The sequence below is a fragment of the Aythya fuligula genome, chromosome 3 (genome assembly GCF_009819795.1).
Source record: "Aythya fuligula isolate bAytFul2 chromosome 3, bAytFul2.pri, whole genome shotgun sequence".
Lineage (NCBI taxonomy): Eukaryota > Metazoa > Chordata > Aves > Anseriformes > Anatidae > Aythya > Aythya fuligula.
The window spans coordinates 2,143,443-2,157,331 of record NC_045561.1 but is presented as its reverse complement, the minus strand read 5'-3'; the positions used below and the strand labels follow the sequence as shown (position 1 = coordinate 2,157,331).

General features: G+C 35.8%; 1 protein-coding gene across 6 annotated transcripts in view; it reads left to right on the top strand.

Moving 5' to 3' along the window:
* The window catches only part of CCDC88A (coiled-coil domain containing 88A), an 80,798-nt gene that overhangs the window by 21,860 nt on the left and 45,049 nt on the right, over window positions 1-13,889 (top strand). For all 6 annotated transcript variants that reach the window (XM_032183767.1, XM_032183765.1, XM_032183764.1 and 3 more), the window contains exons 5-9: window positions 4,181-4,250; window positions 8,645-8,703; window positions 10,289-10,372; window positions 10,681-10,821; window positions 12,013-12,182. In XM_032183767.1, coding sequence (XP_032039658.1) covers window positions 4,181-4,250; window positions 8,645-8,703; window positions 10,289-10,372; window positions 10,681-10,821; window positions 12,013-12,182 — 524 coding nt within the window. The remainder of the gene's footprint in view (window positions 1-4,180; window positions 4,251-8,644; window positions 8,704-10,288; window positions 10,373-10,680; window positions 10,822-12,012; window positions 12,183-13,889) is intronic.

The following is a 13,889-nucleotide window of genomic DNA, read 5'->3' as shown; positions in this document are numbered from 1 at the left end:
GAGGAAACTGAGCTGGAAGGACTGCTGGGCATTGTCAAGCACAGGATTATCTGCGCCCCGTGAATGTTGCTCCAGCAGTCCTCAGATGTGGTACAGTGTGGATGTAAACAAACAACTGAAATGGGTTATTACACAAATTGAAACATACATTGAAATTTACAACACAGTTACAGTTGTAGTAGAGAATATTACAATCTACAGGTGTATGTTTTAAATGTACATTGTACATCTCTGCTTTAAAAAAGTCAGTAAATCAAACAAAAACTGTCAGCATCAAAACTGCAGGAAAAGGAACAATTATTACAGTAGTGTTATGTACTTCTGTATATTTAGCCTTTTTGTCAGCTGTAGTTTGATTTCACTAATATTGCAAAAGCAAAAGTTTCTGTGCTCTTGATAAAGTATATGCATGCTTTACATGCATGTGAGAAAGAACATATTTTATATTATATGAGAAGGAATGTGTATTTCAGTACCCTGTATATTTCTACACTATCCCTTCCAGATGAAGCTGTTGCAGAGTTCTTTGTTTCTGTCTCAAATTCATGTTTGTTATTACTATATTTTTAATCCAATTATATAGTCTGGTGACAACATTCACTGAGTAGCGTGTGTCTTGAATACACTCTGTAAATCCATTTGGCACAAAAGGTTGTTATTATGGTTGATGTTTTATTCTGAGATAGAAACTTTTTTTTTTCTCAGATGCTATTTTTATCCCATTCTCTTTCCTTTCTGAATTATTTTTGAATATATTTTATTTAAGTGCTTGAAGTTACTGTTCATTGTAGCTAGCATTTGGACTTAAAGTACTGCCACTTTAATATTAAACTCTCAAATTTCAGTTGATTCTGTAACTAATGCATGGAAGGTAAGCTACCATTGAAATCTGGGCACAGAAGGGAGGCAGTGATGACCAGGAGAACCTGTCAAATTATCCCCTCTTCTTTGTTAGCCTCATCTTCTATTATTACTCAAAACAGCAGGCAGTTCCCGTTAAGTGTGTGTAAATCAAATCATTTGTTCACATTCAATTTATATGAAACCGAAGCAAAGATTAAATTAAAAAGAACATGTAATAAAGCAGTACATCTCATCCTGTACTGAGGATAGTTGTCATATCCAATTTATCCTGTGGTTCATCATTTCCAAATAAGGCTGTAATCAATATGTGTACACAATACTGAAACAACAAAGGAGATTTTACTCTAAGTCCTGTTTTTAGGGACTGTATCTGTCAACCTAGAATATTGTTCCTCAGCTAAAATTCCTTGCTGTTGAGGGTCAATTCTTCATTAGTTTTAAATGTAAAACATATAATTAATAATGATGATAACTTAGGGGACCATGTAATTTATTATCTAGTTTATGGCTTTCCAGACTATCTGTCCAGATATCGTTGGGGTGGCAGTAGGCATTGGTGTGGGCTTCAGCAGGAGTCCCAGTACTTCAAACTCCCATCTGCATATATCCACATAGATCAGTTGTAAAGCTTCCTGGCTCCAAGGTCATGGGGATAATTCCAAAAAGAAGGTTGTTTAATGCTGGGATTTGTTCGGGATTTGAAGGGTGTGTTGTTTTTGTTTCCTCACAAATTTAGTGCAGCCTGGCAGCTGGTGTTTTCCTGCAGCCTACGCATGGGTTAGCAAGGCAGCGTAGCAGACAGCTTCAGAAAGGGGTCACTATAGGTCCTGTCACCTGTGAAATTATCCAAGGCAGAGAAGCTTGTGCTTAATGGATGTCTTGGAATCAAGTCAGAGAGGCTTCTTGGTGCCTGGAGTACACCTTGGCAGAGGCGTGAGCCCTCCCTCGTACCTGATTGTTTCAGGCAGCTGTCTGAACAGGCATCTTGTTTGGTGGATGTTCTGAATGGGATGCCTGAGATCTGACAGTAATGGGAAGTAATCACTTTATTGACATACAAGGTTAGTTAATGTCTGGAATGTTATATTAAGAGTAAGACATCAATGAATATAAGAATTTTAACTTTTAGCATTAAAACTTTTAAAACTCTTAAAACTTTTTACTGTGAAATTATCTGTGCTGGTTTATTCCATTTGTTTTTATAACATCTGTGGAAAATCTCTTGACGTAGCAAATACTTTGTTGACTTAATGTACTTGTCCAAAAACCTACATTGTTAGAACATAACACTCAAATTTTAAAATTTCATATAAGGTTATAAAAGATTTTTAGTTCCTGTGTTGTTTTTGTTCTACTCTGTAATTACAATTGCATCTGCTCATTCCAGCTGCTCTGCCTTCTAAAGCATCACAGAAGTAGGTAGGTAGGTAATAGCTTTGACTTACTGGAAGTCTGTGGGCTTGTTCTCAGCAACTGATTGAGGAGAACCAAATACCCTTTAAGTTTTGGTGGGGTTGAGGGGTTTAATGCAGTGTACTTCCATGACTGCCATGGGCTTCTCTATAAGCCTCATTTGACAGATGATGTACCAGTATTTAATAAAATAATTTTTATGAATTCTAAAAGCCAGAATTTGTAAATAGGCTTAGTTTATTTTTGCAGGTTAACCAACAGTTAAAAGAAATACATGGATTTTGGGATGCACAAGATCCAACTTTTTCAGGCTTTTAATAGAAGCAGTTATTTCAAAAGTAAACACAAACTGAGAGCAACTGCACTGCTGAAGTTAACACCGTGTGACAGAAAAGGTGGTGGATGTCTTTGAAACAAGGCAGAGATATCATTAGTAAGAAGAGAGGTGATAATCTCATTAGTCCAGAGGATGCATTTTTTGGTTACCCCTTCTTGTACTCTGTTTCACAGTAAAAATAGCTTTATAATAGCATCATGGAATTATTTGAGCTACAAGGGAAAAACAAGAAACAGAAAAGCCACAAAACCTGCACTTTTTAAAGTATGTAATTCTCTTTTGTAGTAGCTATAAATATCACAAAATTCCTTATTTTATATGCCTTTTATTGATTTAAACTTCCTGTGGTACACTTCACTTTTTTAATATTTGAAAATGATCTTTATCAAGGTGTCAGAAATACAAGTTATGGTTGGTTGTAATTTGTGATATCTGAGTAAGTCAAAGCTATTACCTAACTCTATAATTTGCCCTAGGCATGTGTAATGAGAGTACGCATCTTCAGTCTAGTATTAACCAATTTAGATGATATTTGCATGTCCTATGTTAACTGGTCAGAACTTCGAAGTACAGCTATAGCTAATACTTTCCACAGATTTGACGTAAAACAAACAGATTTTTCTAATGCTGATTGTTACGCTGTTACACTTAAATTCATTATAGAACACACGTTGTGTGTCTTTTGGATGTAAAGCAGTGTTACAGAATATTCATAGAATCATAGAATATTCTCCGTTGCATCACTCCAAGCATCATCAAGTCCAACTCCAGTATTGCTTTTGCAGATGAGCATTTTAGATACTAATAAGTCTATCACTGTGGAAAAACAAAAAGCATGACAGTAGAGCTGCTGATACGATGGTATCTGCTGTGAGTAAACATCTGGGAACAGGAGGAAGACTATTCTGCTTCAGAAGAATTAGGCTTTGTCTAGACTGGGGATTTGACCTGATTACAGCCATTACTGGCTGACAGTAACTATCCATTGATACAATCTCTAGAATAGATAGGCGAAGCTGCTGCTTGAGTGTGGGACTTAAACTAAAACACTGACTGATCAGGCAAATAGGATTTTGTACCTTCAGGATTGTCACAGCATAAATGTATCAAAAAAGCTGTAATTTTCACATCCAGGTATTGAGACAATGGGCATGAAATAGAGGAAGTTAATCATTCATTGTATAAATGAAACTTAAAGGAAACAAAATAAACACCTGTCAATAAGCTACTCGGAGAAACATAAACGCTGGTAATTTGAAGGAATTTTGCTGCATTCTAAGACAAAAGATCTAGTTGGCATAAGATCTGTACGCCACCTCCTTACCACAAGAGGATTTCACTATGTTGAGATGATCTTGCAAACCAGCAAAACAAATAGAAGTAGTTCTTCTATAATAGAAGTGCAAGCTTTTCATTTGGAGTCCAAATAAGTAAGTATTGGATATGCGTGTATTAAGAACTGTGTAATTTAAAACTACTTGTGTAGTACTAATTTCAGTTTAGTGTTTAATGTTTATTTTTGTTCAATACATACAACTTAAATAATATTTTAATTAACTTTTATAGGAGACTTTGCAGCAGTTGATCGTGATGTCTTTACCAAATGTGTTAATAATAGGCAGAAATCCTTTTTCTGGTAAGTTTATTTTTAAATAAGGTGAAAATTGATACCAATATAATAACGTGTGATATTTCACTGGAAATAAAGTTAATACAACGTTGAGTCTTTCAACAGATCATATACGTGCTTTTAGCAAATGGTTTAATAGTGAGTAACGCTTTCTTTGTTCACACCAAAGGTCCTTTCTTGACAAAAATGTGTTGTTTCTAAACCTCAGCACTGGCTGTCATTAGGATTCATGCTGAAATGAAGTGTATTTCCTGGCAACCAGTGAGTCACTGATAGGACAAAGTGTATGTTTCATGTATTCCCAGCTAATATATTTTTCAACTATCTTTACTTAAGTTATACTTGAGAAATGTGACAGTTCGGTGCATCCCACTTGGTCCAAAAGCTAATCTTTGTTTCCTTTCCCAAAATTCTCTTTCATCATTACGTGAAAAATACTACAGTTACCTTCTTACTTTCTCCCCTGAACTGATGTTGTCTTCTTCATGCCCTCACCTTCTTTGCTTCCAGCTCTGAGAGTTGAAATTTTCAGACCAAGAAAATTAGCCTGTATGGACCCAGCTGACTCTCCACAGCCACGTGGGAATCTCTGCACCATGCTCTCAATTCCAGAAGCACGGAGCAGACACACCTGGCCTGCATGGAGCCACTATGGATTGGGCAGAATTTATTTACTTGGGTCTAATGTGTCCCAGGTGTTCTACTTCTGATGTTCTAACACCTCAGCAGAGAGGTTAGGAACTACTCTAACAGGCTGTGTAGCTTCCCCGGCTTTTCTTTTTCTTTTTTCTTTATTTTTTTTATTTTCAAATATGTTTTATATGCCATGCATCAGTGTACGTGAGACAGTATTTTCCTCATTGACAAGAAGAACCATCTGTGCTACTTCAGTTTTCAGTTCCAGGGTTCATAGCATTGGTATTTTCCATATCACATCTGCATATATTCCGTTTATGTAGGTATCTTGATTTAATTTACTTGATGTTTACTTTCTGCTTTTAATTATTGCTGCTTTTGCTTCCAAAGTCGCAGCCTTTTCAGTTTTTCTGTGTGTAGATAATGTAATTTGTCATATATACCAAGGAGTGCGAGTGTGGTCTCATCTGTTCCAAAAGCTTTTATATTTTGATTCCAGGCTTTCCCAAGGTTTTCAAAAGAATCCACGGATTTGCTTAGAAATCAGATGTAGTGGAAAAGCAGACTTAAAAAAAAACAAAAAACAAACAACAACAACAACAAAAACAGACTATAATGCTGTTTTTTTTTTTTTATGAAATTTCTTTTTTTCTTTAAGATGCTGAGACAAAATATATCTTAACATTGTGTATCATAATAGGAAATTTTAGTAAAAAAAAAAAAAAAAAAAAACAATAAAAAACCAATACAAAAACACAAAGAATTTAGTATTCGGACATACACATAGAAATCTATGATTTAGTTCTTATGAAAGCTTCTTCCTGTTTTAGGACCTCAGCTAAGTCTATTGTAGCTTTTGGGGTTTGGTAGCTAGAATCTCTGTTGGTGCATGTATTGCTTCCTTTGGCAAAGTTACTGTATTTGAGTGAAAATACGGACTTTACTGTAGTATAACCTACATATTGTAAGAAATTCTGGTATATGGACAGGATTCTAGAAGATGTTTCAAATTCCTGCTGGAGTTCATCATGAAGTTTTAACTGAAACCAAAGGTAGAGCCATTCTTTTGGGTTTCATCCAAAATGTTTTCCCTTTTCAAGTTGACTGCCCTTCAGGTTGACTTGAAGAAGACCTCATCCCTATAGGGATTTTTTTTTTTTTGGCAGGACAGTGTAGCAAAATCAAACGTCAGTGACCTTCGGAGAGACTTGTTTTCTAAATCTGCATCAAGGCAAGTTGCCACAGTAAAAGTAGATTCTCTGGCAGTGATTAAGATTTTGTCTACTAAGGCTTAGGCTGTAGCTGTGGCTTCTCTTAGAAACGTCTCAGTTTTCCCACTTGCAGTACTTTACACGTAAGGAATGATTAGTAGAGAAATTCTAGAAGATGACATTGTAGAAGGTGAGAGCAGATAAGGCATCAGGAAGAGAAACATTTTTGACTGTATCAGAGGCAGTTGGCTAATCAAAGAAAATGCAGATAGAATGCTGGATTTGAGTTTTGGTTAAAAAGAGGTCATCAGAGACTTCATCAAGAAACATTTTAGCTGAGACAAATGGCAAGCTGCCAGCTTGAGAAGAAACCTGGGTGAGATGAGGTACAGGCTCTGACTGTAAATGCTAAGTTAAATTAAAGAGGAGGAGGATAAATGAGATAATGAAGAGGTGAATGTTCTTTAAAGTGGGAAGAGGAAAGACTGAGACCAGTTTGTATTTCTGAGGTAGCAAACTTGGGGATGATGGAAGGCTGCAGAGGATATGAAAAGTCACAAATAAGATTGAGCGTAGGGAAGATCAAAGGGTGGGATAGGGACAAAGTTCAAGCAGCAAGTTGGAGGGGTAGAAGAGAGGTATCAATGATCTACGTCTGTATTTGTGATGGAGAAAAAGGAAGAAAAACATACAGAATGGTTGGTAGCAGTGGTAAGCTGGGGTTGTTCAGTATTTTGCTGTGTTTCTTCAGGGAATGTAGGGGAGAGATATGGGAGCAGTCTTCAGGTAGGCTTTTAAAAGCCAGTGGGAGATGCTGAGCCAGTGTGTAAATGAGCATCTAAGAGGAGCTCAGGAATTGCTTTGAAAGAAGTGAGATAAGTTTATTAGGATAAATGAACTTAGTGTGTGAGACACTGAGGTGAATTCCTTCTATCACAATATTCTGTTCAATCTTTATTGATTAAAATAGGCAGCCAGGTGGAATTCCGCTTCTTTAGCTGAACTAGTGTGTTTCTCATGACACATGTTCACTGGTGTTTTCTGTGTAAAAGACTTTCACAGCTCAAATTTTTGGGATACAAGAAGTCTATCAAATGATTAATGATCTCCTGCTTGACTTTGTGTTCTTTGCCATATATCTACTTGACAAACCTTTGATTTTGAAAAATGTAAGTGTTACCTCTTCTTTGGGATTATACATGTCTTCCTCTAAAAGAAACAGGTTGAGTCAGTGTTGGAGAAAGCTCTTAGTATTATAGTGCACAGAGAACTGGAGAAGCTTAGCATCTGTCTCTCAAGGGTTTTGCATCCTTTTCGCTTTTTCTTGATTTCTTTTTAATTTCCTCATTTGATGAAGATTACCTCATATCTGTAACTTTTTAAGAAGGATTTAAAATTTGTACCACCTACAAAATGCTCTAGTGGATCAAATCAAAGGACAACATTTCAAAAAGAAGATTCTGATCAAGTTTTTTTTTTTTTTTTTTTTTTCCCAAGATTATCACCATCTTATGATCATACGAGATCATCTATGATCACCGAGCCCTTTAAAAATGGGATTTCAGTAACTTAGGTCAGGTTCAAGGATGTGTATGCATACCTTACTACATCCTAGACATTGACCATAGTGTTTATTTGAAGCCAATCTGTTGTTGTCTGTGGTAGTTAAACCAGCTATGTTGCAGAGCTTCCCTGTGGAATAAGAGTTAGGTTTCTAGCCCAACCCAGCATTATGATGTGTGGCAGCATAGCTTCTGTCTTGTTAGCTAAGAACAAAATAAGCTCAGAATATATCATAGAAAAGATGTGAAATGCTTTTATTCATAATATTTTTAATTCATAATAAAATAATAATAATTCAGTGGACAGTGTTTAATGTTTCAGTAATGCAAAATGATGTATGGCCCTGTAGAGTTTAATCCAAGTAGTCTGAGCTATTTCGCCATCCTAAAGTGTTTGATTTATGGCAGGCTATAATATATTTTGAGTGTAAAATGTATTTTTACTAACCTGTAAATAGAGTTCTTTGGTTTAAGCCTTTTTTAAGAGATTAAGATGCTTTAAGGCCAGATTTGGCAATACTTTTTCATTTTTAGATGTGCACATGAGTATCCAATGTAGTATCTCATGAAGCTTTATGAAATAATTTAAATCAACCTGTCACTTAACTATTACAGCTCAAGGGTGGCAAATAATTTAAGCGCTTTTGCACATATCTTGAGATACATGAGATTACAGTTGAAAACTTGATTGTAGGTATCCATAACACTTCTGAAAATATCACTTGAGTTTTGCTGTGTGATGGGCTGAAATGTTGCTTTTTCTGTTCTGGATGTTAAGCTGTTTGTAAGCACTGAAAGTTGGCAATTAAATGGCAAAAAGGACTAAGGCAGAAGCTGGAAAGATGGGGTTTTATTTGTCTTTATTTTCTAAATTGAGTTAACATAAATTATGTGAAAATGATGAAAAAATGATGCTTTCTGAGGGGTAGAGGAAGAAGCGCTCAAATTGCTATATTACATCTACTGTTTTTTATTCTTGTTCTTTACTTAGAGCCAGGTACTGAAGAAATAAAAAAACTACTCCTGCTGCTACTTGGGTGTGCGGTTCAGGTAAGTTTAAATAATTACGTTTACATTTGTTTGGAATAGTTTAAGTGTTAATGACTTCTAATCTTACTATTTTAATATCAGAGGTTGCATGTAACTGTGACCTTTCTTTCTTTAGTGGTAATACCCTTGAAAATCTGGATGTTCTGTCAGTTAAAATGGCTACAACCATATACCCCTTATGTATTACTGTAGGAATATGGCAAACTTTGTAGGATTTCTAATTGTTTATTAATTGTAATGTTGTTAATTTACCTCAGATACTGTAAACAAAGGAATAAAATAGTAAAAAACCAAAGAATTCTTTCTTTTATCTTACTGAAACAGTTTGAATTAATTCTGCCTACTCTGTTTCTTTAAAGTTTGTGGATGACTTCAATTTATAATGTAAGCACGATGAATGAGTGAGAGAGTGGTTGTATATTTTAAGACCTTTGAGGTCTAGAGCTAGAGTATTTTGGTGGGGTTACTGTTGCTTTGTATCTGTTTTGGAATTGATGATCAAGGGCCTAAGCTAGGAGCGGTCCCACTTAAGTCTTTGGAAACAAATTCCAAGTCCATAATGCTAACCTGCACAATAACTGTTTGCTTGCTTAGGATTTCAAAAATAAGAGGAGTGAATTGTGAACCAAAACCAACCTTCATTGCTCATATTGCTAGTTCCCATAGGTGTGGAAGAGATGTATGTGTGTGATCTTTACTGTATGAGGATGCATCTGAACTGTATGAGTGTCCCTAGTCAGACTACTCCAGTGTGTCATATCAAGCAAAGAAGCAAATCTTTCCAGTATTGGCTCTCTGTGTTGTTTTGCTAGGAAAATTACAGTTTAAAATAGGTCATGACCATGCAAACTTTACCTTCTAGACGACTCTAGCCTAGGCTTTGAAGATTTGCTTATGTGTGAGGATTTGTGTTACACCTTTTTTGCAGGCTTGGTGAGTGAGTAGGCCACAAGGCAGATAAGGTGGAAATTTGTAAGTGAGCTATCCTATATAGTAGCTGAGTAATAACTCTTTGTGGAAGTAGGTTATATCTCTCAGTGAGAGAACCTACTTTGTGCATTGAGCAAGTGACAGTAAGATCAGTGAAGGATAGATGACAAGGTGGAAATTTGTCTGAGATATTCTGTTCCTATGATCACGTATTTAATAAACTTTTCTGATGGACTGCTGTTCTTGTTAGGAAGGTTGGTACCATTCAGCTAATTAAAATGAAAAAATAGATCAGTCATACATTCTTAACAACTCAGATCAGTGATGTGAGTATTAAAGGAGGTCACTGGAAAAAATATTTGCGGAACACTTTGTCTTAAAATAGCTACTTGTTCAAATTTTATGAAACTTCTTCCTGGCCACCATTTCCGTAGCTGTTTTTTCTTTATCATGTTGAAGGTCATCATAACTACTACAATGTGGCATAAACCAAGTTTTTACTGGCCAAGAAAATTATTGGATAATAATTCAGTAATGTCATTATTGAAATTTCAGCTTTATTATATTTAGCTCTTAGAAATACAAATGAAGAATGAAACCACTTGTAATTTAATATATATGTGTGTATATGTAATAGATGTATATTCATTTTTAGTGTCAGAAAAAAGAAGAATTCATTGAAAGTATCCAGTGTCTGGATTTTGACACAAGAGCAGCTGTTGCAGCCCATATTCAAGAGGTATGTAGTCATTTTTGTGCTTTTCTATTTTTTAGCGGTAGAATACTGTGTTGTGAGCAGGTTAATTGCATTTGTTCTAATAATAATTCTAATGATATAATAATTCTAATCTCATGTATGCAGTATGTTATAGTCACCTTTTGCTTTTTTGTTTTGCCAGAAGTACGATTACTGCTTTCATCTTTCATGTAGATAAACTGAATGTAATGGAATAGCTTCATAAATATTTTTTTCCATACCTTGTCTGGGAATTTAACCCGTAGAGTTTTAAAGAGGATGCTTTTTCTCTTTCACTTTGTTTTGTGCAGGTAACTCATAATCAAGAAAATGTGTTTGATCTGCAGTGGATGGAGGTCATTGTATTGACACAAGAATATGTTGAACCTCTCTTGAAAAACATGGCATTACATTTGAAAAGACTTATAGATGAAAGAGATAAGCACTCAGAGGTACAGATGTGCTTTATTGCTTAAGTGAAATACAAAAAATGACTTAGAAAATGATAAAGCTACTATTTTTAGAACTAATAAATCAATGTATACTCCATTAGTGTATTTAAATGAGGGCTCCTTACTGCCAAAAAGTTGTTGCAGGTGGTTACAGTGTGCATGCATACTGGCTGTTGAATGCTGTGACAGACTAGAAGAGATAGTAGCAGATGATCTTTGTCAGATAAACAGTTTGAGACACCTTCAAATAACATTCACGTGTGGTTATAAACAGAAAATCCAGAGTTGTAGCAGCTGAAGACTCCATGAATCCGTAACCTATCTGTTTGCATGCCAGTCACTGAGAGATGCCTGTTGTGTTACTGTGTCATACAACTTGGAGTGAACTGGAGCAGAATCCATACTAGGAGGGGAGGTTTCACAAGCTTATCATGAAGTGGTCATTGTACAGTGTGAGAATCAAGAAATTGAACTGTATTTTTTTTTAAAAAGTACAAGTTATGATTCATCTTCAGGGTCTCAGATTTGCCTCACAGTAGGTAGCATGGGTATATGTTAATGTTGTAATTACTCCAAGTACTTCTGTGACAGTTACCAATTTTGTCCAGTTCACAGTAAAACAGAAACTTAAAAACAAGGGGAGAGGATGTGTGGTAATCCTTTTTAGCAAAGCAAAGGAGAAACAGAATCATAGAATCACATAATGGTTTGGATTGAAACTTACCTTAAAGACCATCTAATTCCAACCCCCCGCCGTAGGCAGGAACACCTCCTACTAAACCAGGTTGCTCAAAACCCTACCCGTAGCTTTACTGTAGAAGAGATTTTCATTTTAGGATAACACCTTTCTTTATATGATCAAATAGGAATACTCCTATATGTCTGATGCTTTATTCAGCTGGCAAGGATGCTGGTGCTCACTGAATAACACCAGTTTCTTTATGTTTATTCTTTATTTAGAGATTGGTATTTTTTCAAGGAATACATGCCATTTCATTGCCCAGTCCATTCTGGGCACTGATAATTTTTGTGGGCTTAAGTCCAAATTTGATTAGTTTAAGAATACCCCAAACTTAGCGTTGAATAGCTGTGACTATATAAGACTTGCTTTAGGTACAGAGGTGTATGTAGGACTTCTAACTTCTTCTATTGCAGAACTCATATTTTTCTATTAATATTTTACTTTATTAGACTATCATAGAACTCTCAGAAGAACGGGACTCCCTCCGTTTTCTACCTCATGCATCAGCAGCACAGTCACCTTGTGGATCTCCTGGCATGAAACGCACCGAAAGCAGGCAGCACCTGTCAGTAGAGCTAGCAGATGCCAAAGCAAAGATAAGAAGGCTTAGACAAGAGCTGTGAGTACATGCAGGGTACAGATACATGTTGAGAGTTGTAGTTTTAAAATGCTTCTGTCATGCAACAGTAATGCTCTAGAAATAAATTCTTCATTTTTTCAAATGTTAAATTATGGTTTAGAATGCCTTTTTAAGTTCTTGCGTTTAGAATGCCTTTTTAAGTTCTTGCACCCCACAATGTGTATTTCTAGCATGTAAGCTTTTTTTGTGGACCACTGTGACAAACGCAGCTTTTCATCTGAGTGCATCTTAACAATGCACAACTAATCTAATGCGGTATTGCTTTTTTTTACACGTAGTGTCCGTACTGTTTGAGAGGCAAGTTCTGTGTGCCTCCTCTGTTCTTCTGGGTCAGTAATGTGTGTTTGACTGTGGCTTTAATGTACCTGTACGCATATATGTTTTTTAAGAGAGTATTTTTGCAAGGATATTTTAGGGGGCAGGCAAGTAAGAACTGAAAGTAAGAGCTGTGTCCTTGATTGCTCAAGGAATAGTAGCAAAAACATCATACTTAAAAGGAGATGGTGCTGTAGTGTTTGTAGTGTTTATGCTGCTTATTTGCAGCATAAATAAGTTACCTGTTTGTTTTTGGAAATATAGTAAGAAATACTCACCTGATTCATTCATGTTTTACAAAACATTTTAATTTGTTGCAGATAGTAAAAAATCACTCATTAGAGTAATTTCCAGTCCCTACTCTCTTCATTTATTTCTGTGTGGAAGACTTTTTCTGTGGTTGTCTGCACAACCCATTTTTTTTTTATGCCTCTCAATAACTGTTCCTTACTTGGGTCTGGCATGCCACTCTACAAATTTAAATGAAGCAAATCTAATTCCACTAAACCTCTTTACCCACTGCAGACCTAAACAGTAGAACAAGCTTTGAGTTCAGTGTCAGGAAGTGGTTATTTATGGCAATGGAGGATATAAATTGCAATGTGAGTAAATGTTTTAGGTGGGGTTAGGTAGAGTTTCTTAGTTTCCAGCGTGCTAGGTTCATCCAGTTAGGGAGTGCTGCCTTCTCCCTCTGGTGGTGACTCTTTAGCTAAGGGGTTACACCTTCCTTCGCCTAGTCCAAGTACTGAGAAAAATCAGTCTCACTGTAACAAAGATGTGTTTCCTTGTTTTCGTATTCTAATTAAAACCTTCTTATTCTTTCTGTTTTATGAAGACAACAGATTCAGGGTCCTTAGAATCTAGGAACAAACCTGAGCTATTGGGAAGAGTTAAAGAGAAAAACAATAGTGGGAGAGTGGGAGAATTTGATTTTCCGTATAGCAATATGTAATATTTTTTTTTTTCTAGAATGAAAGGTGCAGTTTAAACTTAAAATTACAGAAGCTAAATTTAAAGAAACTTAATGTGTATGTAAGTAACTTATATAGAATGGAAACAGCCTAATTAGAGATTTTTAATCCAGTGCATCTAGTGGGGAGACAAGACAGGTAAAATTAAGAGTTGAAAGTAACATAAGTTAAAATTACCAGCTCATCAGTCTGCCCTTATCAGTTTGTTGATCAGATAATCTCTAGCTGGCTGGATGAAGTATCTGGCTGATTTACTCAGAGAATCCCCTTCCCCCACTACATCTTGGTTTTTATGAAGAATAGAGGACAAAAAGATATAGCTTTTTTTCTTTCCCCCTGATGTCTGTATTATTATGTGTCTACTGAAATGAGCCCGCCCAGGATATTCTATAAACAGCTG